The sequence below is a fragment of the Chiroxiphia lanceolata genome, chromosome Z, assembly GCF_009829145.1.
Source record: "Chiroxiphia lanceolata isolate bChiLan1 chromosome Z, bChiLan1.pri, whole genome shotgun sequence".
NCBI classification, from domain to species: Eukaryota; Metazoa; Chordata; class Aves; order Passeriformes; family Pipridae; genus Chiroxiphia; species Chiroxiphia lanceolata.
Window position 1 is genome coordinate 41,103,230 of NC_045671.1, and position 19,766 is coordinate 41,122,995.

Genomic DNA, 19,766 nt, shown 5'->3' on the forward strand with positions numbered 1-19,766 from the left:
GAAATCCTTTGCAGGTTTGCAGCCAAGAGACCAAAACTTTGTGCTTTGGCTATGTTACCTTCTCTACAATTACACATTTAAAACATAGCAGCAAATGCCTTTGGCAATCCACTTCCACAGATTTTAAAACAGATTGCATCAAACACAGAACATTAATGTTATCTTAAGCTGAAATTAAAGAGTGCTGTACTTTGATTACAGTAGAACAATTTTAAACAGAAGAAATTTATAGTTGTAATTAACATGTCAACTGAAAAATTAGCTACGTCTCTGCCATCAGCTTGTGTTTCTGTCTTGCACTCAGTGCTTTTAATAGAGAAACATTAAACAATACTTTTTGTGTGTATGCATATATATATATATTTATTTTAAAAGCCATTTTTACTTTTATTATTTTAAAGGGAAAATAATACACTCATCCTTCCAACTCTTACAATAGGATGATGCATTAACCAGTCTAGCAAGACTGTTAATCAAGAAATTTACTCAGGCAATTGATTTCAGCTTAGGAGTAAAATCCTTGTTCTTTCTAGGTGGTACGCTTACATAGATAGGAGCTTTGTTTGTGAATATTAGCACCACTTTAATGTCATACATGCACACAGTTTTCCTGACAAATCTCTAAGCTTACTACATGAAGGCTTTTCTCTTTAAGGAGATGATTACCATCCTTCTGTCCTAAAATGAGATGGATGCAAAATGCAATCTGGTAGACTTCTGCTTGAAGAAAAAAGTGTGGAATCAATTCAGAAGTGAAGTAACAGCAAAACTGCCCACACTTAAGAGTACTTTAATTGGTGAAAATAGACAGACACTGGCCCCTGAGTGATCCTGATGACCTTGATTGCCATGGCAGTGCCCAACAGCCCCCCCAACCTTTTATGACACCCAACTAAACCAGGCATCAGAACATTGTGCAATACTCCAAGGGTGAGCTCATCCCTTCATCTGTATACTTTCTCTATTAGAATTTTGAGTTTTCAGCCTTTTCTAAGCAAAATGATTCAATGCTTTCCTAAGCACCACATCAAAATAAAGTCTCTCACAAGGCAGTTTACTAAACAGTGTCTCTGGAAACAGTGACAGTGTCAATACCATTTGATCTGCTTGTCATGAAATCAGCACAGGACATTCAGAATCAAATCTCTGCAACTTTCCTGACAGGAAAGGACTATCCATATTTCCAAAAGAGAAGTTCCTAAGGGAAGCACTTAAGTCTGAAATTTGAAAGCCCACAGCCAGTATGGTGTGATCAGACAAATTCCTTTGAAGTAGTTTCTGCATGTGACACAGCAGCAAAGTTTTGTTGACATCTGCAGGTATGCAAGAGCACTATCCTTCCTATTTGAAAAATACAGAATATTTTCATCCTCCATACCAAAAATATTAAAGAGAGCACTTAGCAAAATAAACAAAACTCCCTACACCTTCACACCTTGATTCATACATTCCTCCACAGGCAGAAGATGATATGAAAACTCTGGGCAAGCTGATCATGAGAATTACAGACAAATGAAAAAAAGACCTCTGTTCAGGAGCTCTGCAGTGTGGACACCCCATGGAAGACCCACAGTGCTTATGGTCTACACTCCCAGAAATACTGTAGGCAAAGTCAGGCCTTTTTGACAAGAAATAGTCAACATGGTCTATCACAGTAAAAAAACCCACCACTAAATGAACACCCCTTCCAAAACAACACAAAAAACCCACAAAAATCAAAACCAACTAAAAAAAGCCCAAGTCTCTCCCCAGAAAAGCCCAAACTTCCTTTGCCTGTCTCTCTACTTCTAGTTAACAGAAAAGTGCACCACTAATCTGGCCAGAAGGAAGCATGATTTCCTGCACAAGTGTAGGGGCAATCAATCCATTCAGCTTAGGAGGAAGTCTACTTGTAGACTTCAGGTAGTCTACTTCACACCTCAAGAATGCACCTTCCCTTCTGCACTAATGTATTTGATCCTTTCCAGAAGAACCACTGTACTCTGAATGATTTACTCAAGTAATTCCTTACTGCACATTGACTGCAATATTCCTTTTGACATCCATTCTCCTGAAAGGAGAAATCACACTACCAGGAAAAATGCATCCAGGCTCTGAGCACGGAAAGTTTTCACATGAGCATCTGAAATACATAAGCCTGAAACACCCCAGAATGAAGCAGATGCAGTACTTGACTGCACTACGGCTGAAGTAAATCCAATTAGCAAGTCTCCTGCAGAGCAGTTTTGCATTCTCAATTACAGTCCAAGAAACACAATGCTCTGCAATTAAGTACAAAAGAGAATCCATTTCAATCTTGTCAAGAAGTTGTTTTGAGCACACCAGATTTCCAAGTTGTGATATAACCCCAGCCAACACCAAGCCCCTCACAGCCACTCACTCTTACCCACCAGTGGGATTGATGAGAAAACGGGAAGGGTAAAAGCTGGAAAACTTACAGGTTGAAATAAGGACAGTTTAACAGGGAAAGCAAAAGCCAAACACACAAACAAGACAAAACAAGGAATGAATTCACTGATTCCAATGGGCAGGCAGGTGTCAGCCACCTCCAGGACAGCAGGGTCCCAGATTACTTGGGAAGACAAACTCCACCCCTCCAAACATCCCCCCTTTCCTCCTCCTTCCCCCCACTGTATCACAGAATCATAGAATCAGCTGCGTTGGAAGGGAACTCCAAGATCATCAAGTCCAACCCTTGATCCACTACCACTGTGGTTACTAGACCATGGCACTAAGTGCCACATCCAGTCTCATCTTAAAAACCTCCGGAGACAGAGAATCCACCACTTCCCTGGGCAGCCCATTCCAATGTCTGACCACCCTCTCTGTAAAGAAATTCTTTCTAATATCTAACCTAAACCTCCCCTGGCACAGCTTAAGACCATGCCCTCTTGTCTTGCTGATAGCTGCCTGGGAAAAGAGACCAACCCCCACCTGGCTACAACCTCCTTTCAGGGAGTTGTAGAGAGTGATGAGGTCTCCCCTGAGCCTCCTCTTCTCCAGGCTGAACAGGCCCAGCTCCCTCAGCCTCTCCTCAGAGGACTTGTGCTTGAGTTCCTTCACCAGCCTTGTTGCTCTTCTCTGGACCTGCTCCAGCACCTCAATATCCTTCCTGAACTGAGGGGCCCAGAACTGGACACAGTACTTCAGGGGTGGCCTCACCAGCGCTGAGTACAGGGCAAGAATCACTTCCCTGGTCCTGCTGGCCACACTGTTCCTGATCCAGGCCAGGATGCCCTTGGCCTTCTTGGCCACCTGGGCACACTGCTGGCTCATGTTCAGCTTCCTGTCAATCCAAACTCCCAGGTCCCTTTCTGCCTGGCTGCTCTCCAGCCACTCTGTCCCCAGCCTGTAGCACTGCATGGGGTTGTTGTGGCCAAAGCGCAGGACCCGGCACTTGGCCTTGTTGAACCTCATCCCACCAGAATCAGCCCAACCCTCCAGCCTGTCCAGGTCCCTCTGCAGAGCCCTCCTGCCTTCCAGCTGATCAACACTCCCCCCAGCTTAGTGTCATCTGCAAATTTGCTGATTATACATTGAGCATGATGCCATAAGGTCTGGAATATCCCTCTGGCCAGCTGGGGTCACCCATCCTAGCTGTGTCTCCTTCAAACCCCCCTGCACCTCCAACTTCCTTGCCAGTGGGGCAACACAAAAAGCAGAAAAGGCCTTATCTCTCTGTGAGCTCAGCAATAACAAAAACATCTCCATATTATCAACCCTGTGTTCAGCACAAATCCAAACACATCCACTGGGAAAACAAATAATTCTACCCCAGCAAAAACCAGCACACAAGTCATCTCCTATACTCCACCTCCAAAAACAGGTTAATTTCAGGCATTCTTGCTCTTAACACCTTTTGGTTTTCATCCACTTCTGCAAAACAGAACGATGCACTTTGAGATGGGGGATAAGGAGCCAATGACTCTTTGCAGCAATTACCCTTATAGAATGTCCCATTTTTATTAGAGGTCTAGCTCCAAGTGCAGTCAGTTCCTGAAAAATTACATTTAACCTACTGTCTTAAAACAGGCTAAAAAGCCAACTGAAATAATCCTCAAAATCATTTAAGTACTGCCTGAATTTTAATGCCATGCCATGAAGTGGCAAATACAAGCATAGCACAGCCTCTAACCCAGCACTGAGTAGAGCTGGTACATTCACACAGCACAGCACTCACTTGTACTGGCACAACCAAAGCTGCTGAACAGTTCAAAAGCAGCATTACTCAGAACAGTCTTAGGAGTCTCTGCCATGCAAACTGTCAGACTAAGCTGAAACACTAATCCAGCATCACAGTCACTTTACAGATGAAACAGACATGGTTTTTTCTTTGAATTAAAAAAAACAAACAAATAACAGAAAACCCCCCAAACAAAAACAAAACAAAAAACAACCAACAACAAAAAAACCCTACCACCAAACAACTGAATAATCTGAAATATAAACTGTTAATTCAAAGAAGGAAAGTTCACTAGCAAAATGAAGATGCAAGAGACAACTCTCCTTACCAAAATGGATGGTAGGAATTTTTCTACTCTTTTAATCATCATATCATGAGTCAGTTAAGTTTGTAGACCACAGATAATGCATCCTAAGTCAGATTTTATGCATAAAAAGGAATTTCAGTAAATTGGTCAGGCATAATCATTATGCTGAAGTGCACTTCCATGTACTTAAACTGCAAAGCCTGGATAGCTTCCAAAATACTGAAAGGCAAACCATTTGAAGTCAACTACTTAAAAAAATTGTTAGTAGTGACAAGTGACCATAGTGTGACTGCTATTACCTATACCAAGAAGCGGGGGAAATAGGTTTGTGGTTGCTCATGAATGGATATCATATGAGGCTTTGGAAAAAATCTGAAGAATTCAATAGAAGATGTGGTACACTGGTGTAAATTACTCCAAGATACTGATCTTGCCAAGCTCCTCCTCTGCAAGAATGTTCTTCAAGAATGAAAATTATCTGAGGTCTAATCAAGTGCGGTACCAAATGGGAAAAAGTTAATCTGAAGATTTATTCTGCTGCACCTTCCCCTTTAACCAGTTCTGAAATATGTTATGCTGAAAAAAAAGGCATCCATCTAGAGAGAAGTTAGTGCTGTTCTTTCAGGTTCTTTTGCATGACGTTAATAAAGATAAAAAATATTTTTATTTTTATATAATTCTTGAAGTTTACTTTGTATCATACACAATACTTGTACAGTAGTACACATATATAAAATTTTTAAGTAAATAAATACACGCATATTAGGAGTGCACACCTGAACTTTTTTATTGATACAAGTGTGCGGTTGAAGTACTGTGGACATCACTGGAGTACTGGATCAGGGAACTGAATCACCACATCTAATGTAAGATTTTGCAGCTGAGGGGGTGTTGGCTTTCTATAAACCAGATCACCTCCCAGAACCAGCTAAGACCTATGAGGGTAAAAAAGTTCACCCCTTTCAGTAGGAGTCTAAACTTGTGCTCCGAAACTATAAACTGTGAGCAGGGTTCATTTATTTCCAGCTTCTCTGGGACAAAAACAAAGTAGTAAGAACAGTAGTAGCAGTTTGCTGAGGACAGTTTCAAGTGTTTCAGTATTCCACAGGTGTTTTGGACTGGAAACTTCTCACAGAGATACAAGCATCAAGAAATGTAAAAATACAAATTATACACAGCCCTCATAAAATACAAGCAAAGTGAGGATTTTCCACATGGATTAAAAAAGTGTAAAAACATCACTTTGGATGGTGTCAGTAAAGCCTCATCTGAGTACAAGCACATTAAGATCAGTGCTGTAAGGGAGTACAATTACAAATTATAGGCTTCTGGAATATCCCAAGATCGCAGAGAGCAAGACTAAGAGTTTCTTGTTTTATTTTAGTACAGTGAAGTTCAGAAAGAAAGTCTGAATTCTGCTCACATATATGAAGGACAGCAAGAAAGAAAAGCTATCAGAATCAAAAAAATCACAGGGACTCGGGAAATAAGAGACCTATAGACACCAAAAAAGATTCAGCAAGGAAGTGCAGTAAAAACAATCTGCAAGGGGGTCTCAGTCTTCTGGGAGAGGGGAGGAAGGAGCTTTTAGATACAGACCTTACATAATTATTATGGTCAGCTAATCTGATGACCTAGAATCAGCTTTTAGCTTTTTATGCAGCTTTAGCTGAGTTCTGCTTTCTTTAGAGACCCAAGCAGACAAACCAAGAACTGAAAGAAAATAAAAATAAATATTAGACGTGCAGCAGTTGTTTAACATTTTCAAGACAGAATACATTCTGTTAAAAAGTAGTGCCATACAGAACCTTTTCACTTATGTTAAACATTTTAAGTAAGATGGAAAACAACAATGTTTGAGAAAATACTAATCTAAGCCAGAAAGACAATTTAAAGAATTTATAGTCATCCAACTTCAGTGAAAACAAACAAAAAACCCCCCCTCAATTCTGCATCAAGACTATCAGTAATGCCTTCTTTCTTACTTCTGTCTCCAAATTCAGATGACAGGTGCACAGATTTTTATGCAGGAGGAAGCAAAACACACTCGTGTTTTTAAATGCCTTTGGATTTCTTTTTGTTTTGCTTTATAATTTGAGCCGGGGGGGTAGAAGTGGTGTGAAGATCTTCCTCTGAGATCACTACCTTGTGAGCCTGTCAGTGCTCTCGCTGAGTATTTAACCAACAACAGAGCAGAGCTGCCAGTAGAGGGCTTGGTTCACACCGGATCCACTCAACGCAGCTGCGAGGGCTGGCACAAAGCTCATATTAGAATCACTGACATACAGCAAAGTTTAGTCTTAAAAAAAAAAATACCAAAAAGCACCACAATTCATTCAATTCTATACAGAAAAATCATAAATTAAAGCATAGCAGCGGATGACACTGTGCAATTCTGAATACTTTATGAGTAGACCCCTTTCAAAACCAGGTCTGTGACATTATGCCATGGTAACTGATAAACTTAGGAACATAAGGGCAGGTGGAATGCCTTCTACAGGCTGTATTTTTACGTACATGTGTAGCTGACCCAGGCAAAACAGATATTTCTAAACTGTAAGACAGGAAAAAAAGAAAATTAAGAAAAAAAGAAAATTAAGAAAAAAAGAAAATTAAGAAAAAAAGAAAATTAAGAAAAAAAGAAAATTAAGAAAAAAAGAAAATTAAGAAAAAAAGAAAATTAAGAAAAAAAGAAAATTAAGAAAAAAAGAAAATTAAGAAAAAAAGAAAATTAAGAAAAAAAGAAAATTAAGAAAAAAAGAAAATTAAGAAAAAAAGAAAATTAAGAAAAAAAGAAAATGAAGAAAAAAGAAAATTAAGAAATAAATGAGAAAATTAAGAAAAAAAGAAATTAAGAAAAAAAGAAAATTAAGAAAAAAAGAAAATTAAGAAAAAAAGAAAATTAAGGAAAAAAAAGAAAAATTAAGAAAAAAAGAAAATTAAGAAAAAAAGAAAATTAAGAAAAAAAGAAATTAAGAAAAAAAAGAAAATTAAGAAAAAAAGAAAATTAAGAAAAAAAGAAAATTAGAAAAAAAGAAAATTAAGAAAAAAAGAAAATTAAGAAAAAAAGAAAATTAAGAAAAAAAGAAAATTAAGAAAAAAAGAAAATTAAGAAAAAAAGAAAATTAAGAAAATTAAGAAAAGCAAGGATGCTTTTACTCTTCCCTACTGTCTGGAGGCAGATTCCCTCTGGAGGGTAGGGGACACCACAACTGCAACAAAAACCTGCCTGTCGTGTCACAGTATGCTGGTTCCCCTCCTACTTCTTTGCTAATAAACACCCTCTCACCTCTGCATCTCTGGAGACCAAAGCATCCCCCTCATCTATGACATAAGCAATCGTAACCCCATCACAAAATTCCCTCTACCATCTCTCTAAGGCAGAGTAAGATTAATGCACACCACCTGGGTCAGGAACAGATTGATCATCTTGGCTATGACATACTTGGCAGCCAATGACATATTAAAACAAGACCCCCTCCCTTGAAATTTAAAATGATCTACCAAGATCAACATTATGCAATTCATCCACCTCAGAGTACTGCAGCATCACCCAGCCATGTTTACAAAACCAGATTCAAGAGCAATCTCTTTTCTGTTAGAACAGCCACTGTTGGAATGACCTATCCTGCCCGGACTGCAAGACAAACCCTTGAGAAATGGTACCCCTTGCGTACATGTACGTGCATCTTCCTCAAACAGTGCATCTTCTTCCAACAGTGCTTTTCTGTGAGAACAGAATCAGTAGAAGAGTTAGACATAATGAACCTTTGTAAAGAAACCTAAGTGAAAAAAAATTTTTTTCTTTAACTGGCACCAGCATCAACAATGCTCCAACACTCCCTGACATTTATTTACCTATTGAAAGCAAACAGAATAGCACAAACTCTAACTGCAAGGTGAAATTGCTACATTCAAAGCAGTGAACCACATTGACAGTGAAAAGTTTTGGATTAACACAAAGTCACTGCCAACCTTGATTCCCTGGGTCAAGAGCACAGGCACAACAATAGGTATTCACACAGAGTAAACTTTATATAAGGGTATGGAGATGTTTGTACCAGCTGCCCTTTACAGACATGCTGTACCTGTTAAATTAGTATGAAAAGAGCGATCTTAACCCTTCCAGTTACTGAAAATATCTTCTTTAATGCACTGCATTATTTAGCAGTAGAGACCACTACTGTTAGTCAGCAGGAACTGAAGTCACTTCGGGCATGGAGACAATAAGCCCCCCTGAAAACAGCAAAAAAAGCACAATAGCTTTGTGAACATCAAGTACAGTACCCTCTTGATTTAAGAGTTATCAGCACTGTGTCCAGAAATCAAGTACATAATCAGAGATGTATTTCATACCCCTGAGATTGGGAGAAATGTAGGTATCCAGTGCTATTAGTATGCATGACACACCCTTATTAAAAGCTTTTTTATGTTCTTAACTTCACCTTGGAAAATGTCTTGCTAAGTTGGAAGCAGAAATAATGGCTTCTCCTCTTCATATAAGCCTAAATTGCTGCTAATAGATGAACTGCTTTGGAAATTAAACACCCTACAACAGAATAGCTGTGTTACTCCATTGAACTTCAACTCAAATTCTGAAGTTTATACTTGTGACCCTTTTTAAAATTGACACTAGACAGCAAATGCAACCAAAAATGCATATTCTATCCCCAATATTTTTTTTTTTTGAGGTGGGGAGGACCCCACAGCAGACAGGGCATGACTTTTAAGGAAAAAAAAAAAAATCTTCATGTATACATTTATCCACATTGCACACCAAATTAATGACATTTAAGAAATTAATGATTTGACTTAATTAATGCTCACAATGAAACTGTTTTGATAATGATCCTGTAATTAGGTTGTCTACCACTCCTCTATGCCACAAACTACAAAGAAAATTGCTTGCCATGAGCTTCCTCTTAATGAAGATATCACCATTTTAGAAATTACAGTTCCAGAATACATTAGAATCTGCATTCGAATTTCTTAATGGTGTCAAAAAGCTTTCATGATTGCTGCAACCTAAATACACCAAAAAACCTACCTGCCAAGCTTAAGCAATGTTCTGCTTACAGTGCGGAGTATCCAAACACCCGGGCGTCCCATCACGGCCAGAAGTCAGAAATTCAGGGAAGGGGGCAGGAAATCGCTATGTTTTCACATATATTATGAGCACACATATGTGTGTTCTATTTATATCACACCTAGTCCATGCACAAGAGAGTAATTGCCAATTTCTATTTTATACTAACTTAAAATCAGACTACAGAACATCATTTAACTCCATCAGAAGGGGACTTGGAAGGCAGGAGTAACTTGCTGTTACAGGTAGCAGTTATTTGGAGAATTAATCTTAGATGCCACAAGGAAGTATCTCTATAATACATCCAACAATTATTCCTATCAAGAGTCAGTTTCAAAAAATGGACTTAAAACAATCACCACAACCTCCTCAAAAAACAAACGAAAAAACCCAACCCAAACCAGTACTGAACAGCCTAATAATGGTGTGAAAGTCTGGCAAGAACAGACTTTCCCCATGGAACTCCACCTATAAGAAGTGAAAGCTGAGACGAAAAAAGTTCTGGAAACAAAATATTCTTCACTGGGACGTGGCCCACATGCTTCTTTGTTTTCTCTAAACCCAGCTGAAAAACCCCGCTGGAACATGGGCTTCTTGGAGCGCAGCAAAAACCTGCGAGGCAAAAGCACTGCAGTAGGTTTATCTGGCTTTAATTTAATCATGGTAGTTTAAAAAAAATGCATTAAGTTAATTCTACGTTCAGCTAAAGCTGGCCTTTTAACCAAGACAGCCTGCAACACAAAAACAGCTTCCACTGTAACCCACCCCGAATAACACACCGACTTAGTAGTCCGAAATAGAAAAAGCTTGAGGTCTGAAGCCCTGACACCGACAATGGGGCCGCTCAGCACCCCTGGAAAGGCTCGTTCAGAATCTGTGCCTGTGCGGATCCTGCAGCATCTGATCTGAATCCGATCAGATGCAGATCTGCAGATGCTTGGACACAAACCTCCAGCTGCTGATAAATAGGAGGAGCATCCTTATTTTTTTGACTTTTTTTTTATTTTAAGCGTCTCTTCCGAGCATTTCCAGTTCCCTTCCCAGACTAATACCTATGGCAAGCGCCCAGTCTTCCCCAAATAGGGAATTAATTCCCTATCTGCCGGAGGCGATATGGAAGTGGAAAACCTGCTCGGCTGCGAACAGACCTACATCTCTAAACACCTCTCGCACTGGGGGGGGAACCATCTCCCAAAAATACGTGGGGATGGGGGGGTGGCGTCACGAAACGAATAAATAAAAAATAATAAATAATAAAACCGAGGCGCCAGCGATGTATCCGCGTTGTCTGCGCCTCCCTGAGGCTGGACGAGATTTAGCTTCTCCTTTTTTTTTTTTTTTTAGCTTTTTTCTCGCTCCCGGGGGGCCGCTCTCTCACCTTGTCCAGCTCATCATGCAGCTCGGCCAGGCTGGGCCGGAGCAGCTTCTCGCCCAGGTCGGCGGCCGTGTGGCGGTAGTGGTCGATGCGGGGCACGGCGTCCATGGTGTTGTGGCCGAAGGTGCGCAGGTAGTAGGTGTTGGTGTGGGTGTCATAGTAGTAGTGGTGGTGCCCGCCCGAGTGCAGGCTGCCCTCGCTCATCACCGTGTCGCCGCCGTTCTGGACGCCGCTAACATTGCCGCTCTCCGAGCCGCCCCCGCCGGGCTCGCCTGGGCTCTCGCCGCCGGCCGACGGGTCCACGAAGTTCACGCGAAACCTACCCTTGGCTTCCTCGCCGCCCTTCCCCGCCGCGCCGACGTCCCCGCCCGCTTTGCGGGGCCCCTCGGCCACCAAGTCCACCTGGAAGCGGCTCTGGCTCGGCGTGGGACCCAGCGCTCTGCCCAGCGCATCCTTGGCGCCCTCATCGCTCGCAGACGCCGGCGCCGCCTGCTTGCCCTCCATGCCTTCCTTCCCCCTCGCTCCGCTGCTCCGAACGCCGCTGCTGCTGCAGCCCCCGCAGGCGGTTCCCGCAGCTTTAAAGCGCCCGAGCAGCACCCCGGGGCTAGTGCAGACACAGCGGCGCGGCCCGCCCCCACCGCAACGCCAGGTGACGGTGACGGCGCCTCCGGTCCCTCCCGCCCGATGCCGCTGTGCCCGGGCAGGAGCGCGCTCAGCTTGCGCCGCTGGCGCGGAGGGAGGGATGCTGGGGATAAAACCGGCGGCGCCGCGCAGGCTCCGCCCGCTCCCGGCTGCGGCGGAGGGAGTGGCGGTAGCGCGTCCTCGGGCGGACGGCGGCGGCACCTCCTCCCGCCCGCACTATGGCGGCCCCGCCGCATCCGCCCCGCGGCGCCGCTGGGAGGAGAGAAGACGGGAGCGGTGGGGGGCCGCGCCGCGCTCCCGCCCGGCACAGCCCCCTGGCCGACGCCACGTCTCGCGAGAGCCGGGCGGCGGCGGCCGGTCGGTACGGCTGGTCCGTTACGCCCCTCTCGGATCCCTCTGACACACCCTGGACTCCCTCACACACCCCGGACCCCCTCACATACTGCCGGTCCCTGATACCCCGGTACCTCACACACATCCCCGACCCCCTCACACACCGCCCGGACCCCTCACTCAACCTCAAGTCCCTCACACGCAGCCCGAACCCCTCTCACATGCCCGATCTCCCTCACACACTCCCCTGGACCCCTCAGACACCCCCGATCCCCGTCACAAGATCCTCGGTCCTCTCAGGCACCCCCCGAACCCCCTCATGCACCCCCGATCTCACCCACACCACCCCTGGTCCCTCACACACACCCCGGACCCTTCAGACACACCCTGAACCCTCTCACACATCCTGGACCCCTGTACACAACCCCAGTCCCTCACACAGACCCCTAAATCCCCTCACACAACCCCAGTCCCTCACGCAACCCCAGTACCTCACACATCCCCGGACCTCCTCACAGCCCGCCAGGTCTCCCTCACAAAACTGGTTCTCTCAGGCTCCCTGTGAATGCCCTTGTACACTCCTTGATGCCCCTCACACACACCCTGAACACCTCAGATGCTCCCAGACCCCTCAGACACTCCCAGACCCCTCAGAAACCCTCCAAACCGCCTCACACACTGCCCAGACCCTTCACACACCCCCCAGACCCCTCAGATACACCCTGAACCCCATCACGCACAGCCCAGTGCCTCATACACACCCTGGCCCCTCACACACACCTGGACCCCTCACATACACCCCGGACCCCTCATCTCTTGGTCCCATCACACACTTGTTACTCACACCTCCCCCCATTCCCTTACATACCCCCTGGACCCAAACCCTCCAAAACCATTCAGACACTCCTGGATGCTCAGACATGCCCTGAACTCCTCACATGCCCTTTGAAACCACTTATGCACACCCTGGTCTCTGACACACACCCTCAGACTCCTTCACACATACCAGTCCCTCACATACACCCCAGCATCTCCTCACAGACATCCCAGTCCCTAAAACACCTCTGGACTCCCAAACACCCCTGGACCCCTGAAACACCCCCAGGGTCCCTCACACACACCTCGGTCCATCACACACCCCTTGACCCCTCTCACACACCTCAGGTACCTTCTCACATACCCCTTGGACCCCCTCACACACACCCCCATCCCTCACACACCCCCTGCTCCCCCTCAAACACCCCACAGAATCCCAGAATGGTTCAGGTTGGAAGGGACCACAGTGGCTTAGCTGGTCCCACCTCCCTGCTCCAGCAGGGTCATCCCAGAACACATGGCATGGGACTGTGTCCTGACAGTTTTGGAATATCTCCAGTGAGGGAGACTCCACATGCTCTCTGTGCAGTCTGTTCCAGTGCACGGTCACCCACACAGTGAAGTTCTTCTTCATGTAGAGGTGGAACTTCCTAGGCATCAGTTTCTGTCCATTGTCTCTTGTGTTCTGTTGTTTGGCACCACCAAGAGGAGCCAGGCTCCATCTTCTTGGCAACCCCCCCTCAGATATTTATACACATTGATGAGGTCCCTCCTCAGCTGTCTGTTCTTGAGGCTGAACAGGCCCAGCTTGCTTCGGCTTTACTCGTAAGAGAGATGCTTCACCCCCTGTACCATCCTCGTTGGCCCCAGACCCCCTCAAATACCCCCCATACCCTTCACGCACCCCCAGATTCCCTCACACACACCACAAATCCCCCTTTTCACCTTCCAGCTTCCAGATCTCTGCCAAGTGTACTGTAAAAACCACTTGCATAATAGATCTACTGTCAGTAATGTCTTTTTCTGCTGCAGTTTTTCATCCCTATCCTTTTAGAGCTCATTCTTTCTTCAAAAGTATATACAGGTCTTTAATCTGAAAAGTGGGGTCATTCTGCCTCCCTACTCTTACTGGAATAAAAGTGCCTGGATAATCCATTAAAGCATAGGCTCTGAGGGTGTGAAAAGAAACCTCAGATGTGAGTCAAATGCTTCAGCTTCCATAGTCAGAAATTAAGCAGGGACTCATCAATGATTTTCATTGTGTATTTTTTTGTATTTATACTTGAAGGCTGTATCTCACAGAATATCAGAAGGGGGCTGTGTCTTCAAAACACTGCTTAGGTGGTAAAAATCATTTAGCAAACGTTCACTTCAGTTAGGCCTCTAGAGCAATGGTGCCTCTTTATTTCAATGACATTATAGTTGGTATTTCTTGGTTCCAAACCTCTTTTTTCCCTAGTGTGCAGTTTTGTATATTTTCCCCCTCTGCCTAGCAAAGTCTGAGTGCCAACATCCATTTTCTAACTCAACGCTTCTCTGCTGTTTTATTTCAATTAACAACAAACCTGGTGACATAATCCAACAGAAAAGGACTGGAGCTGTAAAACAAAGCTTGCTTTTCCATAACAGTTAGTTAGAGGAAGAAGTATTTAAATTTTAGGGATGTGTATATGCCTAAAAAAAGCTGAAGATGCTTTGGCAGATTTTTCAAACACTGTTCTAGAAAAAAAAAACCAATAAAAATCTTATAATTCAAAATAGTTTGAGAAATTCCTTGATTCGCTCAAAATTTAAAAAAAAAATAAAAGTTTTAAAAAATAGAGAATTTGGCAAATTTTCAGAATGTAAAGAAAAATAATCTGTGTGTGAAGTGGAAAATAAAATATCAAGCTGTGCTGACATTTTAAATACTTTGTTTGAAAGACAGTGGATGATGAAGAGAACGAGTCAGAATAAAAGATTTTTGTTCAGAACTGAAAGCAAACAGCACCCAAACAGCAGGTGAAACACAAACAAAATCCACTGGAACATTTTTATTGGCAGACATAAACACTTCTTGACCAACATCTGCATAGAATATCGTATGATAAGGTGTTTGGAAACAGTTTAGACTTGGAAAGGGTGATTTCTGTCAGTTCCCTGTAAAAACAGAGGAGGAAAGCAGCTTGTGGAATCCCATGGGTTCGTGATGATGGGATTATGGCATTTAGCTACTTTAAAGAGCATTCTACATGTGTGTTGACTGTGTCTGCATGGTGTTAGTTCCTCTTTGGTCTGCATTCATATTATTGCAATGCAATGCTCAAAAGTTTAACATGTCCCACAGTTGTGAATCCCCAGATCCAGTGATGAGGTTGGCCGTGCTCATGCTGAGGACGATCAAAGCTTTGCACTTCAGGCTTCAAGAAGTTCCTCTTTAGAAGAAGGAAGAGGGAAGTGGGTGCAAAGAGAGAAAATGGTGCACAGAGAAGCCCTGAGAGAGGAGAGCACATCATCCAGACGGAAAGACAGTAAGAGAATCTGTAACTGTAAGGGAGAATAAAAGGCACATAAATTCCCATTAACTGCCAATTAAAATGTCATCAATGCTAAAAAATACACTTTGAGAAAAAAAAAAGGCTCATAATTAAATGGTTTCTGACATACCACTACTTAAAACATTATCACAGTAGAGTTTGGATATTGTTGGTGAACAAAACAAAAGGATAACACGTTAAATAAAAGTAAGCAATAAGTTACTCTTGTTCTGGCCAAGATTATTTACCACAGAACGTTAGCAATTTTTTGTTTCTAAAAAGAGAGGAGAGAGGAGCTGTAGAGGGTTTCAGTGTCCTCTCGAAGATGCAAAAGCATTACTGAAAATCCCAGACTTGGTTTTAGTCAGCAGGCATCCTTTTCGACTTTGAACATGCCATTTGCCAACTTCAACTGATACACTATAGTCCTCATTTGATAACCAATGTAAAACACTGGAAAATGCAAACATTTTATGACACTGTGATTGTGGTAATCATTTAGATCTTGACTAGATCTCTCTCCCATTTGCCTCTTTTCCAAGCAGAAGAACTCTAATTTTAAGTCCTTGCTCCTGTGGACACTGTTCCTCACTTTGCATCTCTTTGGTTCTAACAGAGCCTTTTTGAGCGGTCTCAAGAGTCGCAAGCCTGTAGATCCACAAGTCCACAGGTGTCCCCTCAGATCATTAAAACTGGGTATCTGTTTTCAAAGTTCATGTCCTCAGGCACAAAACTGTGGTTTTAAGATGCTGTGCATCAGAGTTAATAATTCAACAGGTTCATCCTTGACTTCCTCTAGCGCTTCTGAGTGTCATTTGGACATATTACCTTGTTACTGTTCAGGCAGATCCCTCCTATTCATTCCTTGCAAAAAGATTCCATCAGAGGAACATCTCCTGCCTCTTCCAAAGTGCAAGCAGATGACAAGAATTCATTTTGGTTCCTGATAGGGCCTTATCTTCCCTGAGAGCTCTTTTTATATCATTGTCATCCATTGGCCTTAGTTTCTAGACAGGCTTGCTATTCCGGATGCTTCTAAGGGGTGATTTCTTACTAATTTTTTTTTTTCTGTATGTTCTGTTTGGTCAGTCATTTCATGCTTATCATGTGTTCTGGTTTAGGCTTACTATATTTTGACACTTCAGGTTTTCCAAGGAAAAGGTTTCTTCTTGTAGCTTGCCTTATTCCTGCTGTTTGGTTGCACCAGTTTCCTCTCAGCCTTTATCAAGACATTCTTGGTTGGTGATACAAATTTGTCATCTCTCAAAAATTATTTTTTTCCGCAATTGGCACCTGTAAGAACCTAGCTGGTTTTGGTCTCCTTGCCAACTTTGTCTTTACCAGCTTACTCATTTTGGGGGTTTGTTTTTTGAGCTTAGGTCTGCTGGATTCTGCGGTTTTGTATACTTCTTGTGCCTGCAGGGCAAGCTGTAGTCCTTGTTGCAGTGCAGTTCTTCAGTGCTAAAATTTTAGAGCAGGTCCTGTGCTGCTTAAACCATAATGAGGGTTATTTCCCCTTTTGTGTATCATCTGCCCAGATGTTCCTTGATACAGTTGTTGTTAGCATCTAAAATTGTTGTTTCTTCATCTCGATCCCATGTCACATTTTCCCAGCCTGCACACAGCCTGATACATCACTGCTCCTTTTCCTTCCTTCATTTTTTTTCTTTTATATTCTTCCCTTCCTTCTTTTTTTCCTTCCTGTTCCGTAGCAAATAGAGGCAGAGTTAATATTTGTATTGTCCTCCTGTGCTGCTTATTGTGTCCTTTATAATTATTACAGGTGTTCATCCAAATCAGTGTTTAAGTAATGCTGTCTTTCTTTTCCAAGAAACCTAGATGGAGTCCTAACAAATACTGTATTGTCAGGTGGCAACTTACTTGTATTTGTATTACATTAATCCTAGCTTACAAGAAAAAAAGGTAATTGCAGCAACACTTTTGAGAGGCTGCCAGATAAATCCTGTGATTAAGACACTCAGAAATTAAATCCGTTTGCTGGCAGCCAGATGTGGTGCTGGAAAATCTTTTCCAGGGGGCCTTTCTTGTTCCGACCACGCTTTTGCTCCATCCATGTATGCCGTCAATATTCCACTGTTTTTGTTTTTATGGACCTAGTGATAGTGGGACCACCTCCATATTGATGCCATGCCTAAAATTTCAGTATTTCTAACATTCTCTGAAGGCTGACGTGCAAGATTGTTTTTGGATAACTTCTTCAAAGGACTTCAGTTTTAATACTCTGCCAGCAATGTATTTACTTAGGAGTGAGATGGAGGGTATATGTCATCTAAAAATGTAAGGTTTTTGCATTTTTGGTAGCTGGAGGAGGGATATTCAGTACCTGCTGCCTGCTCTGAGTTTGTGAGTTTCTGTGTCTAGTTTTAGGGTGCTGGTTTATCTTTAAAGTTCTGGTTGTCTTCATATCCAAGAGACTGCCTTTAATTCTGTGCCCGTATCAGTCCAGTTGAGACCAGTAAAGCCCCACAGGCTCTAGAAACCACTGCCAAAGTGTACATGTGACACAGTGAGATTAAATGCAAAGACCTTATAATTATGAGCTTCAATTATCACATATCATTCAGAGCACTTAATGTCTGACTCATTCATTTTTTTTTTTTTTGCCCAGCATTTGAAAATTGTAGTTTGTTTGTACATGTGTTAGGAAGAAGAAATTCTTCAAAGAGAGATGGAGTTTGTTATCTTAAACTGCTGCGGTTATAGGCAGATACACCAAGAATAACTTGGGAATATAGATGAAGTAATTGCAACAATTCTGGAAATGTAAATAAATAAGCCAGCAAACATGTTTTTGTGCAGTATAATGTTTCTTCAAAGCAAAATTATACTCTTTGTGAATTTTTTTGTTATGTTTTTAGTTTTAGTAATTTCTACTTGTCTCAGTCTCTAAGGAATTTTATAGTAGATGAAGCTGCAGGGTATCATTGAGGTAAAGTGGGCAGCCTGAATGCTCAGTAACTGTTCAGTCCAGACTACAGAGTATTAACCTTGATCCAAACCATGCAGCCAAGTATCTCAGGACAGAGCTCACAGTCAATCGCATGACAGATCATCCTATTTCATTTCTCTGTGGAGTAGGAACCTGTCCTGATACTTTATTCCTGACACCTCTGTGAATCAAGTCGATTTCACATGACTCAGTTACTTCTTCGGTTCATCTCTCCGCTCTTTGGATCTACAGGCAGGAATCTATCTCAGACATAAAGCTTCTGGAGATTGTAGTCTGGATATGGTCATGAGATAGCCAGAATACAGGGATGAGGAAATACTTTACCCTCCAGGGGTGTAGCTGTTTCCCATTTTTCCTTTTCAAAGAGATGTATTTTGGGTTTGGTTACTTAATCATGTTTCTTGAAGATAGAATAGCTTCCACATCTTTGTTTCCCTTTCATTATCTTCTGAAATGTGTGTCCTTTGGAGCAAATACCCATTTTGTGAAGAAGCTGGAGGAGGTGGGTTGGCCAGCAGCCCACCAGTATCCACAGATATCTGTATTTCCAGAGGCTCAAGACAGCCAACCACATTCTACTCACACAATTAATTTTCAGTCCTTTTCTTTTAATTCTTCTTGCATTATGACAGTCAGTCCATTAATTTTTTTTTTATTTCATGTTCTATAAACACTCATTATCGAAATGGAGTGGAAGTTACCAATCATTTATGCTACAGTCATCCTTTTGTAGTTTTTTTTTTTTCACCTGACTACTTCATTCACTGTTTTGAAAACTCTTAGTTTTTGTCCTGCCTTATTATAATGTATTATTTTAGGCACTTTTTCCTGCATTTTTGTTACGAGGAACCATCTATCACTATTTGTTTTTTAGTGCCAGGTTGGCGAAGGGACAGAAGACTAAAAGAAGTATAGGAAACCAAGTAAGTGAGCAAATACAACCTGCTGGATCCAAGAGCCTGGAAGAGGGAGAGGTGAGGCTGCTCAGCTCCATCTCCCTGGGTCTAGCCAGCACTGAGGCCAGAGACGTGATCTCAGCAAGCAGATGCACACAGAGCTCAGCTATACACCATGGACATACCTGATGATTTAAACGTTGATCCATTTGAGGACTATAACACAGTTTTCCCAAAAAAAAAAAAAAAAGGCAGCAAATCTAGAAAATCCTAGATTTTCAAATTAAGTTTATGCCTGTAAACAATAATCCAGAACTAATGGAAACTACAGAAATCAGTAGAATGGCATTTTGCTTTCACAGCCTTTGTAGTCCAAGTGATGCGGACAGGTTCATATTGGCTTATCTTACTGGTTTTTGACCATAGCTGTTCAGACTGTCTCTCATGTCACAAACTATCATGATTTGCCTCTAAAGTGTAACTATCAGCTTGAGCATTTATTAAAGAGTTTTTCATGGTTACTGCCTGATGTCACTTGATGCCAGTCATGTCTCCATGATACCTTATATGCGTTATTTTGTGTGGAATCAGTGGATTCCTTATATGTAGCTTTACAGCAGTTTAAACTTGCAAAGTCTTGT

General features: G+C 42.5%; 1 protein-coding gene and 1 long non-coding RNA gene across 5 annotated transcripts in view; one reads left to right on the forward strand and one right to left on the reverse strand.

Annotated features, from left to right (window-relative positions):
• SLC12A2 (solute carrier family 12 member 2) overlaps positions 1-11,807 on the reverse strand; it is a 60,007-nt gene extending 48,200 nt beyond the window's left edge. The window contains exon 1 of one of the 3 annotated variants that reach the window (XM_032674913.1): positions 10,955-11,807. In XM_032674913.1, the coding sequence (XP_032530804.1) occupies positions 10,955-11,455 (501 nt within the window). In that variant the 5' untranslated portion in view covers positions 11,456-11,807. The remainder of the gene's footprint in view (positions 1-10,954) is intronic. The other 2 variants (XM_032674911.1, XM_032674912.1) reach the window with 2 other exon arrangements.
• Positions 11,808-11,942: 135 nt separating this feature from the next.
• LOC116780252 lies at positions 11,943-19,375 on the forward strand. 2 transcript variants are annotated; one of them, XR_004354396.1, is made up of 3 exons: positions 11,943-12,056; positions 15,069-15,252; positions 19,110-19,375. It is a non-coding gene; the product is annotated as an uncharacterized LOC116780252 (long non-coding RNA). The 2 variants fall into 2 exon arrangements; XR_004354395.1 differs by lacking the exon at positions 11,943-12,056 and having other exon boundaries at positions 13,176-15,252.
• The last annotated feature ends 391 nt before the right edge of the window (positions 19,376-19,766 follow it).